The sequence below is a fragment of the Pseudophryne corroboree genome, chromosome 4, assembly GCF_028390025.1.
Source record: "Pseudophryne corroboree isolate aPseCor3 chromosome 4, aPseCor3.hap2, whole genome shotgun sequence".
In the NCBI taxonomy this organism is placed as follows: Eukaryota; Metazoa; Chordata; class Amphibia; order Anura; family Myobatrachidae; genus Pseudophryne; species Pseudophryne corroboree.
Window position 1 is genome coordinate 250159111 of NC_086447.1, and position 13816 is coordinate 250172926.

At 40.9% G+C, this 13816-nt stretch overlaps 1 protein-coding gene and 1 pseudogene across 1 annotated transcript; both read left to right on the forward strand.

Moving 5' to 3' along the window:
- Positions 1-1069: 1069 nt before the first annotated feature.
- LOC134910879 (paraneoplastic antigen Ma1 homolog) lies at positions 1070-2284 on the forward strand. Its single transcript, XM_063919266.1, has one exon. It carries the CDS (start codon positions 1070-1072, stop codon positions 2282-2284), a length of 1215 nt encoding a protein of 404 aa, XP_063775336.1.
- Positions 2285-12171: 9887 nt separating this feature from the next.
- Positions 12172-12910, forward strand: LOC134910880 (G2/mitotic-specific cyclin-B1-like; annotated as a pseudogene).
- Positions 12911-13816: the final 906 nt, after the last annotated feature.

Below are 13816 nucleotides of genomic sequence, written 5' to 3' on the forward strand. Positions count from 1 at the left end.
TTTATATATATCTAACAGCATATGAAGACACACAGCCTATCTCTTGTAAAAAGACAGAGGAGTACAGCGACACTGACAGATAGTGGAGAGAAAAGGAAATAACCTCTTTGCTGGATAGTATTACTTCCATTGAAAGAATAATTTATTTGGATACATTAGTTTCATCTCGTTGCAGACCAGGAAGACAGTGATACAAGTATCTTTATCCTGCACATAACATCTACTAAGGATACTTTTAGTGGAATCAGTTACATTCAGCTCCTTGGCTAGATATTATATTCAGTATACATTTGAGACAATAATTCAAAGGGAAGGAGAACATATTTATATAAACATCAGTATTGGTATATGAACTGTAATTAATATGAAGTTATATTTATATTGCAAGATGAAATGTTATGTATAACTGAAATGTAATATGATCTAATGAACTTATATTACTAGCTGAAGAGTATAAATATATTGAGTAAAACAGTTATTAGTAGTAAAGTATAAACTGTGATATTACAAATTTAAAGTACAGTTAGTTATGGTATGTAGGCGTTGTAATACCAATTGAGTCACCTCTATATTTTAGTAGTTATATATATAAATTTATATGAAGGGAAGGAGCTCCTACAGAGAGATATATATGCATATATATATATATATTGATTAAATGTATAAATCTTACTTGGATGGGAATAGAGATATATTGTATTAATGAGTTATGTTATAAAGAAAGATAAATAATATATTTAGAGTATATTGAGTTAGGATATGCATGTAAATTATATTATACATAAATTTTACTTATACTAAACGGAATTTATTGATTTGTGATTACTTACCTGAATTGATGGTGATAGAATATAATCGTAGGAATCGAAGGTACTTGGGTATCTGAAAAAAATAATAAATAACAACAGGTTGTTCTGGGGTTTTTCCCAAATTTACCCCATTAAGATATTTTTATATCTAACATAAACTTGGGTGGAGGCACTATATAGGAGTTAATAAATTAGTAACCCTAACTAAAGATTCACGTAATAAAGGGGTTACATTTTGGAGACCACTGCTGAGATCAAACATGGAGTGTATAAATGGAGAGGATATATATAACTGGGGTAAAAGGAACAGGGTGGATCTTAAGTGTAGTGTGGGTATTGGAGGAAATTTAGTAGATATATCTGATGAGGAGGTACTTAAAGAAGTGAAGAAATGGTATGGGATTAAGGACCCACACATATGTGATAAATGGAGAGGTAATTTGGGAACGATATCTGCTGTATTATTAACTAACAGTAATGAATTAGATCCGTCATTAATCCCTGCTAACATTATGCTAGAGAACGTTCCAGGTAGAAGATTGAAAATTCTTTGGCCTATGATTCCCCATGATCTTAGTGAAGAAGCCACAGTAGAGTGTGATAGTAGAACCAATATAGGAGAAGGAGGGAATACAGGAGGTAGTTATTCTATAGCTGGAGAGCCAGAGACAGACATTCCTAGAGGGGAAGATGGTACTGAACAGAATGTAGATGCAGTCATGGACAAAGTAGTTAGTCATTTTGAACGATGGCACTACGAGGGAGGATATAGAAGGTTAAGAATATTTTCGGGAATTATGCCAGTACCCGCAGGAGAGGAAAACTATGATACCTGGAAAGAAACAGCTACTCAACAGTCGGAAGAATGGCGATGCCCCGAACACATAAAAAAACAAAGGATTGTTGAGAGTTTGAGGGGTCCAGCTATGGGCATTATCCATGCTACAAGAAGAAGTAATCCCAATTCCACCCTAAAAGATTACTTTGAGGCTTTAGATTACTCATTCGGAACATTAGAGGATGTTGGTGATATTCTGGCAAGATTAAATCATACCTATCAAGAACCCAATGAATCTCTTACTAAATATATCTATAGAATAGATAAAATCCTGTATAAACTATTGGATAAAGGGGGAATAGAAACTAAAGATATAGATGAATGGAGGATGAAACATCTTTTGCGTGGAGCTCTCACCAGCAATCCGGTAGCCCAGAGATTAAGATGTAGTATGGTCAAGAGTCCTCCTTTCACGTTAGGAGAATTGATTAAAGAAGTGAAATTAGAGGAAGTACAGATTGAAAATCGGGAAAAAAGTGTGAAACGTGTCAAAGTAGTATTGCCAACAGCTGAAAATAATTTAGCATCTGAAAAATTATATAAATTAATGGAAGAACAAAATAAGAAAATAGATCAATTGATTACTCTACAAACCAATCTATCTGCCTCCCCTGGGAAGAGGAAGAGGAATAAATAGGAGGAATGATAATAGGAGTAATTACAGCAACTTCACCTGTTATAATTGTGGGCAGTTTGGTCATAGAGCTTTTGAATGCATTCAAGGAGGAAGTATACGAAGGAACACCTCTAGGGTAGAAAGATCTTCAATACCGAAGGAAAACTCCAATGGGACGCCGATGAACCCCGCATCGACTCCCAATTTATAGAAGTGTGTGCAATGGGGAGTACCCAGTGGTCTAATGTAATTCCCGATGGGATTATAGGAAAGGCTCCCATGGTACAAGCAATTATTGATGGACAGCACTGCAATGTATTACTGGATAGTGGATCCCAAGTATCTATTATTTTTGAAAGCTGGTATCATCAATATTTATCCCACCTTCCAATTTTAGCATTTGATGGACTAGTAATATGGGGATTAAGCAATCAAAAATACCCCTACTTAGGGTATGTTGTTACCCAAATTGAATTTCCCGTGGAATCAGGAAGTCCTAAGCAATCATTCCCCTTTCTGGCTTTAGTTTGTCCTGACCCTCCTTCTGATCAAGGGGTGGTAACTGTTATTGTAGGGACCAACTCCCATTTATTCAGGACATTATCTGATTGGTGTATGGAGCAGGCAAGACTTCAGGAGGACATCCAGAACAGAGCTGTCTGCCATTTCCATGGAATAACAATGAAGGTGGCGACTCCGTTGATAGTTCCAGAAGATAATATAACATTCTTGGTAGAGAATGAACCTTTCCTAAATAAGTTAAAAAATAGTTTCATAGGCAGTGACATTTCCCAGGTAGAAAGAGACCAACTATTGCAACGTCTCATTCATCGTGAATCCGTGTTCTCAGTTGGAGATTGGGATTTAGGGACAGCTACCGGCATTAAACATAGAATTAAACTACAAGATGAGAGTCCATTTAGAGAACGGTCTCGTCGGTTGGCTCCTGCTGATTTTGATGACGTTAGGCAGCATTTAAAGCATCTGTTGGAGAATAACATCATTGCTGATTCTGAAAGTCCTTACGCTTCACCAATTGTAGTAGCTAGAAAGAAAAACGGAGATATCCGGTTGTGTATTGATTATAGAACGTTGAATAATCGGACTGTGGTAGATCAATATACTGTTCCTAAAATAGAAGAAGCGCTGGACTGCCTTCAAGGAAGCAAATGGTTTTCTATTCTGGATCTCAGATGTGGATATTATCAAATTCCGATGCATCCGGAGGATCGGGCTAAAACTGCATTTATTTGTCCCATTGGCTTCTTTGAATTCCTGAAGATGCCACAAGGGATTAAAGGAGCCCCAGCTACTTTCCAACGCACGATGGAACAAACAGTTGGGGATATGTGCTACAGAGAAGTGATTGTCTATTTGGATGACATTATTGTATTTGGTAAAACCCTAGAAGAACATAATGATAGACTCTTGAAAGTTTTAGACCGATTACAACAACGCGGGTTGAAGTTATCAATAGACAAATGCAAAATGTGCCAAAGTACAGTGACCTATCTAGGCCATGTCGTGAACAGAGAAGGAATATCTACCGACCCTGGCAAAGTGGAGGCTGTGAGGGGATGGTCTCGCCCAGCGAATCTAAAAGATCTACGTTCTTTTTTGGGATTTTGTGGGTATTATAGGCGATTTGTACCCAATTATTCCAAAATAGCTCGGTCACTCACTGACTTAACCAAGGGATATCCCCCTGTAGGAAAAAACAAGGCCGGTAAAAGTACTAATAATACAAGATCGTACTTTAAGCCACAAGATAATTTTGGTAATAGATGGACGCCTGAGTGTGAAGCTGCGTTTCAACAACTGAAGTCTTGTTTAACACAATCACCGGTACTAGCTTACGCCAATCCAGAGTTACCTTATGAAGTACACATTGACGCTTCTTTTGAAGGATTAGGGGGAGTCTTGTATCAAACACAGCAGGATAAATGTCGACCTATTGCTTATGTCAGCCGAGGACTATCTAATAGTGAAAAAAACTATGCAGTGCACAAACTTGAATTTCTTGCACTTAAATGGGCAGTCGTGGATAAGTTTCACGACTACTTATATGGGGCAAACTTTTCCGTTCATACCGACAACAATCCGCTTACATATATAAATACAACAGCCAAATTAGATGCCACGGGTCATAGATGGTTGGCTGCATTATCCAACTACAATTTCACATTAAAATATAAGCCTGGAGTTCACAATACAGACGCTGATGCTTTGTCAAGGATACCTCATTCCCCAACTACCAGCGATAATGATGACTGGGTGGAGGTACCTGCACCAGCACTTAGTAGTCTATGTCAGCAGATTTTAAACATCAACACCACAACCAAGGCAACTGTTTGCACCCTGGGAGCATCCGAAACCGCCCTTCCCTCCATGTACTGTTGGATAAATAAAGCCGAACTAAAACATTTGCCCATGATCACCAAGGAACAACTGAGACTGGCACAATGTCAGGATCCCAATATATCAGTGATAATCAAGTATCTGCAGACAGGTCATTTAAACACCAGTTTTAGTTCTCTGTCCAATTCTCTAAAGACCTTGATACAACAGAGAAAGAAATTACTATTTCGACAAGGAATATTGTATCGCAAGACTCTAAGAGCTAATGGAGGAGTAAAATTTCAATTGGTCCTTCCTGCCATATTCGTTCCTTTAATTTTATCCTCATTACATGATCACCATGGCCATGTCGGCTATGATAAAACCCAAGCACTTATAGCTGACAGAATGTATTGGCCTCTAATGAATGCTGAAATCGCTCAATACTGCAAACAGTGCCGAAACTGCATCTTACGGAAGACCTTACCGATGCATGCAGCTCCATTAGTAAATCTAAGTAGTACTGGACCATTAGAACTAGTATGTATTGATTTTTTATCTTTTCAAGGACCTAATGGACAAGACAGCAATGTACTAGTGGTAACCGATCACTTCACTAGATACGCTCAAGCCTTTGTGACCCCAAACCAAAAAGCTATAACCGTCGCTAAAACCCTATGGGAAAAATTTTTTGTTCATTATGGGCTACCAGCCAGGATTCACACTGATCAGGGACGTGACTTTGAAAGTAATCTCATTAAAGAGCTATGTGAATGTTGTGGGATACGGAAGTCACGTACCTCTCCCTATCATCCTCAAGGAGACCCGCAGCCTGAACGGTTCAACCGAACTCTATTGAACATGTTGGGAACCCTGGATCATAAATCCAAACTGCAGTGGAAACATCATATAGTTCATCTTGTTCATGCCTATAATTGTACCAAAAATGAGGCCACTGGGTATTCCCCCTATGTACTTATGTTTGGGCGAGAAGCCCGATTACCAATTGATATTAGTCTAGGAATATCTCCCCATAATGTCAATTCATCCTCGCACACTCAATATGTCAGGAAACTCAGAAAAGAACTGAATGAAGCTTTTGAAGTTGCTACACTGGCCTCTAAGAAGCAAGGAGAAAAGAACCAGAGACTGTACAATCAGAAAGTAGTTGAACATATTTTACTCCCAGGGGACAGGGTACTCCTTAGAAGACTTGGAATTCCAAAACGTCAAAAATTAATTAATAAGTGGCGTGAGACTCCCTACCGAATTGTGGAAAAGTTACCTGGTATTCCGGTGTATAGACTTACTTCAGAAAAAGGAGATGGACACATACTCACCTATCACCGGAATCATTTGTTGCCCGTTGGACAGGATGTATATTTCCCAAGTGACCTAGAAAGGGAAAATAGCTCTGACCTGAAGGATAGTAATCCAATCCCTTCAGCTTCTTCTCCTCTGTCTCCTGAAGAAAATAGTATGGATGAATGTCCAGCAACAGAACTAGGATATTTTTATAGTCCTAGAAGTCTAGAAAGTACTTCTATTGAAAAAGAAGTACAATTCTCTCCAGTATGCAAAGACATATCACCTCCAGATGTAGAAAATATATCTGTTAAGGATGATTGGAGTGACTTTAATGATAGCCCCACTCTAGATCCACAAGGAAGTGACTTATTTACTCGTTCTCCTGTTAGGTTAGATATGGAAACCCCAGTAGTTGGGGGAGAGAGATGCAGTCCTAGACCACAAAGACTGCGTAGACCTCCCACTATTTTTACTTATGACCGGTTAGGATATCCAACTCATAAACCCCTAATTCTTCAGTCCAATATTGTACATAGTTGGCCTTATTTTGGGTATACTGAACAGAGTAGAACTGTAACTATTTAGCAAATACACCTTCTTTAACCTGTATATGTATATAACCCATTATTTTTTTTGTATAACAGAATATTGTGGTGATCTTTGAAAATTAAACCAAGATTCTGGTAGATGTTGGTATTTTCCAGATCATCAGGGGGAGAAAATGTGACCCTGACTGGTTAATATATGTGTAATGGGCAGGTTATACTAACAAAATATGGTAAACAATGACCATTATCTGACTAAAAATATATATATATGTACATATAATGCTGATGTTGAGGGAATTATTATAACAGTGTGGTGAGGTAAATTGGGCTCTGCACTGTTGGCTGTGGGGCGGGAAAAGCATTTGTCTCGCGACCCTCTGTCAGAGACTGGTATATGCCTATGCATGAATACCCAGCTGGGGGAGCACGAGACAGGACCAGTGAGGGTGTCCCGCGACCTGAGCGGGAAAAAGGACTGCTCTCGAGACTCCCTGAAAGAGTATAAAGAGAGGGGATCACCGTGCATGAACACACACACTGGTGCCGCTCTGGTGAGCATATCTTCTTTCTCTCCCTGCCCTGCCATAAAAGAGCTGTGAGGTAAACATTCAGCAGGAGCAGGGGAGAAGAAGGAGACTCAGTCCGGAGGGAAGGCATCTGAAGATGAGCGGAGTAACGAGGAGGAGAAGCGGCTCAACATTGATCAGAGGGAGAAGACGAGGAGAGGGTGGCCGCTGAAAGTGAGGAGAAGAGAAGGCGATCGGGGTGGAAGAGGGATAACTCTCGGTACATCGTGGTAAGATTACCCACCTTAGACACTTATGCATCCCGCGTAGCCCTGCTAACAAAGACCCGCTGTCAAAGCCCCGCAGTCAGCTGGTATGATCGCTGCGTAGCCGGAGCCGCCTCTGATGCCAGACCCGTCAGCCGGAGACGCCTCCTCCAGATCCCTGCTGTCACAGCCCCCTCTGTCAGCCAGTGCTGAAGCCGCTTGGAGGAGCCGCCTCCGCCGCACGTCCCTCCCGCTAGAGCCGCCCACATTGACTTTTGCAGACAAGCCGCCTCCGGAGCTCCAAAGTTAATAGCCGCCTCCGCCGCACGTCCCTCCCGCTGGTGACGCCCACATTAACTTTTGCTGATAGCTGCATCCTGAGCTCCAAAGTTAGGAGCCGCCTCCGCTGCACATCCCTCCCGCTGGTGCTGCCCACCTCAGTACATACTATTAGTCTCTGCCGGAGCTCCGCCTGTTGTAGCCACCTCAGTCTTCTATTCCCGCTAGTCTGAGCCACCTTGTATATATCCTCTCCCTGTAATAGTCGCAGCTCAAGAAGCATTTGGACGAACTGCCCCCTCTGCTACCCCGGCCTGCATGCGTCTCACAGAGAGTCCACAATAGGTTATAGTATGCTTCATCAGCTACGCTGGCAGCACTTTCTCTCAAATGCTGATTACAAATAACTATAGCCAATGACAGCATCCTGCTCGCTAGTAGTATTAGTTACCTACATGGTTACATGGGTCACCAATGAGAATGAAAAGGGGAGGGGCCAGTAGTTCCAATTCAAAGGCAATTGGCAGGAGCCCATTGTGAAGACAACCAAGGTCGGTGATTTAATACATATTGCTTAATAAATACACCAAGAGGGACAGCATACACAACACGCAGACTGTCAGCTATTGTACTATAAATATTACAACCAAGAAGAAGGATTCGTCATAGTGCTATAAAGACGGTATTAAGCCATACTTTGAGGGTTACAAGGATTAGTATTTTATATATATCTAACAGCATATGAAGACACACAGCCTATCTCTTGTAAAAAGACAGAGGAGTACAGCGACACTGACAGATAGTGGAGAGAAAAGGAAATAACCTCTTTGCTGGATAGTATTACTTCCATTGAAAGAATAATTTATTTGGATACATTAGTTTCATCTCGTTGCAGACCAGGAAGACAGTGATACAAGTATCTTTATCCTGCACATAACATCTACTAAGGATACTTTTAGTGGAATCAGTTACATTCAGCTCCTTGGCTAGATATTATATTCAGTATACATTTGAGACAATAATTCAAAGGGAAGGAGAACATATTTATATAAACATCAGTATTGGTATATGAACTGTAATTAATATGAAGTTATATTTATATTGCAAGATGAAATGTTATGTATAACTGAAATGTAATATGATCTAATGAACTTATATTACTAGCTGAAGAGTATAAATATATTGAGTAAAACAGTTATTAGTAGTAAAGTATAAACTGTGATATTACAAATTTAAAGTACAGTTAGTTATGGTATGTAGGCGTTGTAATACCAATTGAGTCACCTCTATATTTTAGTAGTTATATATATAAATTTATATGAAGGGAAGGAGCTCCTACAGAGAGATATATATGCATATATATATATATATTGATTAAATGTATAAATCTTACTTGGATGGGAATAGAGATATATTGTATTAATGAGTTATGTTATAAAGAAAGATAAATAATATATTTAGAGTATATTGAGTTAGGATATGCATGTAAATTATATTATACATAAATTTTACTTATACTAAACGGAATTTATTGATTTGTGATTACTTACCTGAATTGATGGTGATAGAATATAATCGTAGGAATCGAAGGTACTTGGGTATCTGAAAAAAATAATAAATAACAACAGGTTGTTCTGGGGTTTTTCCCAAATTTACCCCATTAAGATATTTTTATATCTAACATAAATTTGGGTGGAGGCACTATATAGGAGTTAATAAATTAGTAACCCTAACTAAAGATTCACGTAATAAAGGGGTTACATGCATATAAATCCAGTCCAGTGATACTGCCGTATATGTCCAGTGGTACTGCCGTATCAATCCAGTCCAGTGGTACTGCTGAATAAATCCAGTGGTACTGGCATATAAATCCAGTACAGTGGTACTGCCGTATAAGTCCAGTCCAGTGGTGCTGCCATATAAGTTCAGTGGTGCTGTTCTGTGCTGTATATTATTTATTCAAAATAAAGCGGTTATTAATATTTAATCCACATAATTTTTACAGGGTTTGCACTGTGTGGTGTAGAGCTATGCTCTCCTTTGCTGCATTTTGTTATATAACTCCAGAAAAATAATGGCGAACAAAAATTTGCAGGCTAAAATAGGGAAAGATCAAGAACCACTTCCTCCTACTGCTGCTACTGCCGCTGCTGTTGTTGCTGCTGGGAGTCGATCGTCATCCCAGAGGGGAAGTCGGAAGACCACTTATACTACTTCAACAAAGCTAATGACTGTCCAACAGTCCTTTGTGAGGAAGATGAAATATGACAGCAGTCATCCTATTGCAAAGCGGATAACTGACGCCTTGATAGCTATGTTGGTGTTAGGCGTGCATCCTGTATCTGCCATTAGTGCAGTGGGACTGCAGTGCCAAGCTTAGATGGGCCAGGTGTTTGTGCCGCACACTTGTGTCACTTAGCTTAGTCATACAGCTACCCCATTGCACCTATTTTACTTATTTGCATGATGTGTTGATTGGGGCCTAGTTTTTTTAAGTGCCTTCCTGTCTGCCACTGCAGTGCCACTCCTATATGGGCCAGGTGTTTGTGCTGCACACTTGTGTTGCTTAGCTTAGTCATACAGCTACCTCATTGCACCACTTTTTTCTTCTTTATATGATGTGTTGTTTGGGGTCTAGTTTTTTTAAGTGCCATCCTGTCTGTCACTGCAGTGCCACTCCTAGATGGGCCAGGTGTTTGTGCTGCACACTTGTGTTGCTTAGCTTAGTCATACAGCTACCTCAGTGCACCTCTTTTACTTCTTTGCATGATGTGCTGTTTGGGGACTAGTTTATTTTAAGTGCCAACCTGTCTGCCACTGCAGTGCCACTCATAGATGGGCCAGTTGTTTGTGCCGCACACTTGTGTCGCTTAGCTTAGTCATACAGCTACCTCATTGCACCTCTTTTTCTTCTTTGCATGATGTGCTGTTTGGGGACTATTTTTTTAAGTGCCATCCTGTCTGACTCTGCAGTGCCACTCCTAGATGGGCCAGGTGTTTGTGCCGCACACTTGTGTTGCTTAGCTTAGACATACAGCTACCTCAGTGCACCTCTTTTACTTCTTTGCATGATGTGCTGTTTGGGGACTAGTTTTTTTTAAATGCCATCCTGTCTGTCACTGCAGTGCCACTCATAGATGGGCCAGTTGTTTGTGCCGCACACTTGTGTCGCTTAGCTTAGTCATATAGCTAACTCCTTGCACCTCTTTTTCTTCTTTGCATGATGTGCTGTTTGGGGACTATTTTTTTTAAGTGCCATCCTGTCTGACTCTGCAGTGCCACTCCTAGATGGACCAGGTGTTTGTGCCGCACACTTGTGTCGCTTAGCTTAGAAATACAGCTACCTCATTGCACCTTTTATTCTTCTTTGCATGATGTGCTGTTTGGGGCCTTTTTTTAAATCTGCCATTCTGTCTGACACTGCAGTGCCATTCCTAGATGGGCCAGGTGTTTGTGCCGTACACTTGTGCCACTTAGCTTAGTTATACAGCCACCTCGGTGCAACCTTTTGGCCTAAAAATAATATTGTGAGGTGTTCAGAACAGACTGGAAATGAGTGGAAATAAATGTTATTGAGGTTAATAATACCGTAGGATCAAAATTACAGCCAAATTCTGTGATTTTACCTGTTTTTGTGTTTTTTAAAAAAAATCATCGAGAACCAAAACAAAAACACGAAAGGGTGGTTTTGGCAAAACCAATCCAGATTCAAAACACAAGCATGGAAACAGAACCAAAAGCAAAACACAAAACAATAAAAGCGCCCGCTGCACATCTCTAGTGTAGACCAGTGGTTCCCAAACTGTGCGCCGCTGGTGCAAAACCAGTGGTGGCTTCCAATAATAAAATTTGTAGCCAAACAGAAGCGAATCCTGTCCCTCCCCACATAACTGAACCTAAGGATGACATATAAACACAATTTACTTAAATTAGTATTTTTTACTGAATTTCTCAATATTAAACATTTTGCCTAGGGGTGCTGTGAAAAAAAATCTGATATTCTAGGGTGTCATGTTTCAAAAAAGTTTGGGAACCACAGTTTTAATGACTAAAAAGTTATATACAGTATATGTAACTAATACCACACTGGTAGTGGAGGTGTTAACTTAATCTGACAGTGACAGTGCAGGGGAGTGGTTATGTACACATGCTATTAGACCGAGAGGAGCCAAGTTATAGAAATTTCTAAAAGCTGCATGTGCCTGATGCGGGAAAGAACAGGGAGCTTGCAGATGAGTCTATAAAATGGACGGTGCCACAGATTTGATGTACATAAAGTTTGTATAGCAGAGCAGAAGGCTGTTATTATCATCTGGTCCAGTCATTGAGTCCAACATCTTTGCTGGGGCTTAGGGAAGTACATAATCACAGATATCGTCAGTAACTGTGTGATTCGTAATCACCCAGAGACGGCTGGTGATACCTATTACTGTATTAAAAGGGAATTACTGCCAGTCCTAATGTGCTGTGGATGAGTAGTGAGCAAATCTGGGAGTCCGGAGGACCAATAGCCCATGGCCAGACTGGTCCATAAGGGCGCAGAGGAAATGCCCGGTGGGCCTCAGTTCCTGTGGGCCCCAACCCCTTCTTGGCTGTTCCTTCTCCTTTTCCTTTCTTTCTCCTTTTCTAATGTCAGGCTCCAAGGCCAGGAGGTCATGGGCAACATGCGAGTAATCCTGATAGACTGTCTGGTCCAGGTGCAAATGAAATTCCAATTGTTGCAAGAGACCATATTTGTGATTGTTGGAATAGTTGACCGCTTCCTGCAGGAACACCCAGTTCACAAACATCAGCTACAGTTTGTGGGTGTAACGGCCATTTTCCTTGCTGCTAAACATGAAGAGGGCTGCGCACCAAAGATTGGAGACTTCACCTCTGTGACAGACCGCACATGCACAAAGGCTCAAATAAGGGAGATGGAAATTAAGATCCTCCATGTCCTGAAGTTTGAGATTGGCAGGCCTCATCCCCTAGACTTCCTTAGGAGGGCTTCCAAAATTGGGGAGCTCACTGCATAGCAGCACAGTTTGGCAGAGTATCTGATGGAACTGATGATAGTTTACTATAAAATGGTGCATTTTTCATATTCCCAAATTGCATCTGCAGCTTCCTGCTTGTCACTCAAAGTCTTCAATGCTGGTGAACGCACTGCAGCATTGCACAGCTTATTCTGAAGACATGCTGATTCCAATCATGGAACAGATGACTAAGAATGTTGTCAAAGTGAACAAAGGACTCTCCGAACACTTGACGATGAAGAACAAGTACAGATGGAGCCACGCTAGTCGTGGCTCCGTCTGTGCCCGGGCGCGCCTATCACCACGTCTGGGGTGCGTGCGTGTCCATGACACGCACGCGCCCCATTCACTAGAATGGGAGCATCTCTGTGCGCTCCCGGCGTGACTAGGCGGATGGATCTCCTAGTCACGCCAGGAGCGCTCGTATGCTATGGAGCCGCACTAGAGGAGTGCGGTTCAATCTGTATGCAAGCAGTGAATAGATAAAAATCAGTACTATATCACAGCAGAAGTCAGATATCATTGTGGAGATGGCCCAGGCTGTCATTTCATAGAGGATCCAACATCCTGTATACACTGTTAATGTCTCAGGATCTCAATTACCTGGTCCAGCAGCACTGGTCTCTGGCAGCTCTCTATCTCCCCTCCCAGCTGTCAAATGGAGGTGGGAAAGCAAAAAATGTTGTATACCCAAAAATCTTGTAAAAGCACCATTGATAAGAGAAGGAAAACTTTAACCCATCCTGCAATGTAAAAGTGATTATAAAACTGAACAGAAGGGAAATCTGGGGATTAGGGCTACTGGTGACACCCCAAAAAGAAAACAACATTGGGCAGCCACCTCATGGGTGTGTTGGAAGAGTTGCTAAGCTGCTAATTACTTTTAAAATGTTGACAGTTACATCCAACTCATAGATTACTTAATAACATTAAAACTGAAACCAAGGCATCACCGGGTACTTCAGTTAGGATATATATATAGAATATATATATAGTCCATAGATCATAGTGGCACTCTCAATATTCCTTACACAATGTTGCTGGGCTGCCTATACATCTCAGCCTTTCTGAGTGGGATCTACCGAGGGCCAAAATACATCCAAATGAACAGAGAGCACTCACCAGCTTCAAAGTAATAATGAAAGTGAATTTATTACTTCATATTGCGACACAAAGGCAGTTGTCAACGTTTTGGGCCCAGCATGGCCCTTCCTCAAGACCAGAAGCCGAAGTGAAGAAGCATACCACATCAGAGCCCAAATGGGCCTATATATACCAGTGGACTAATCAC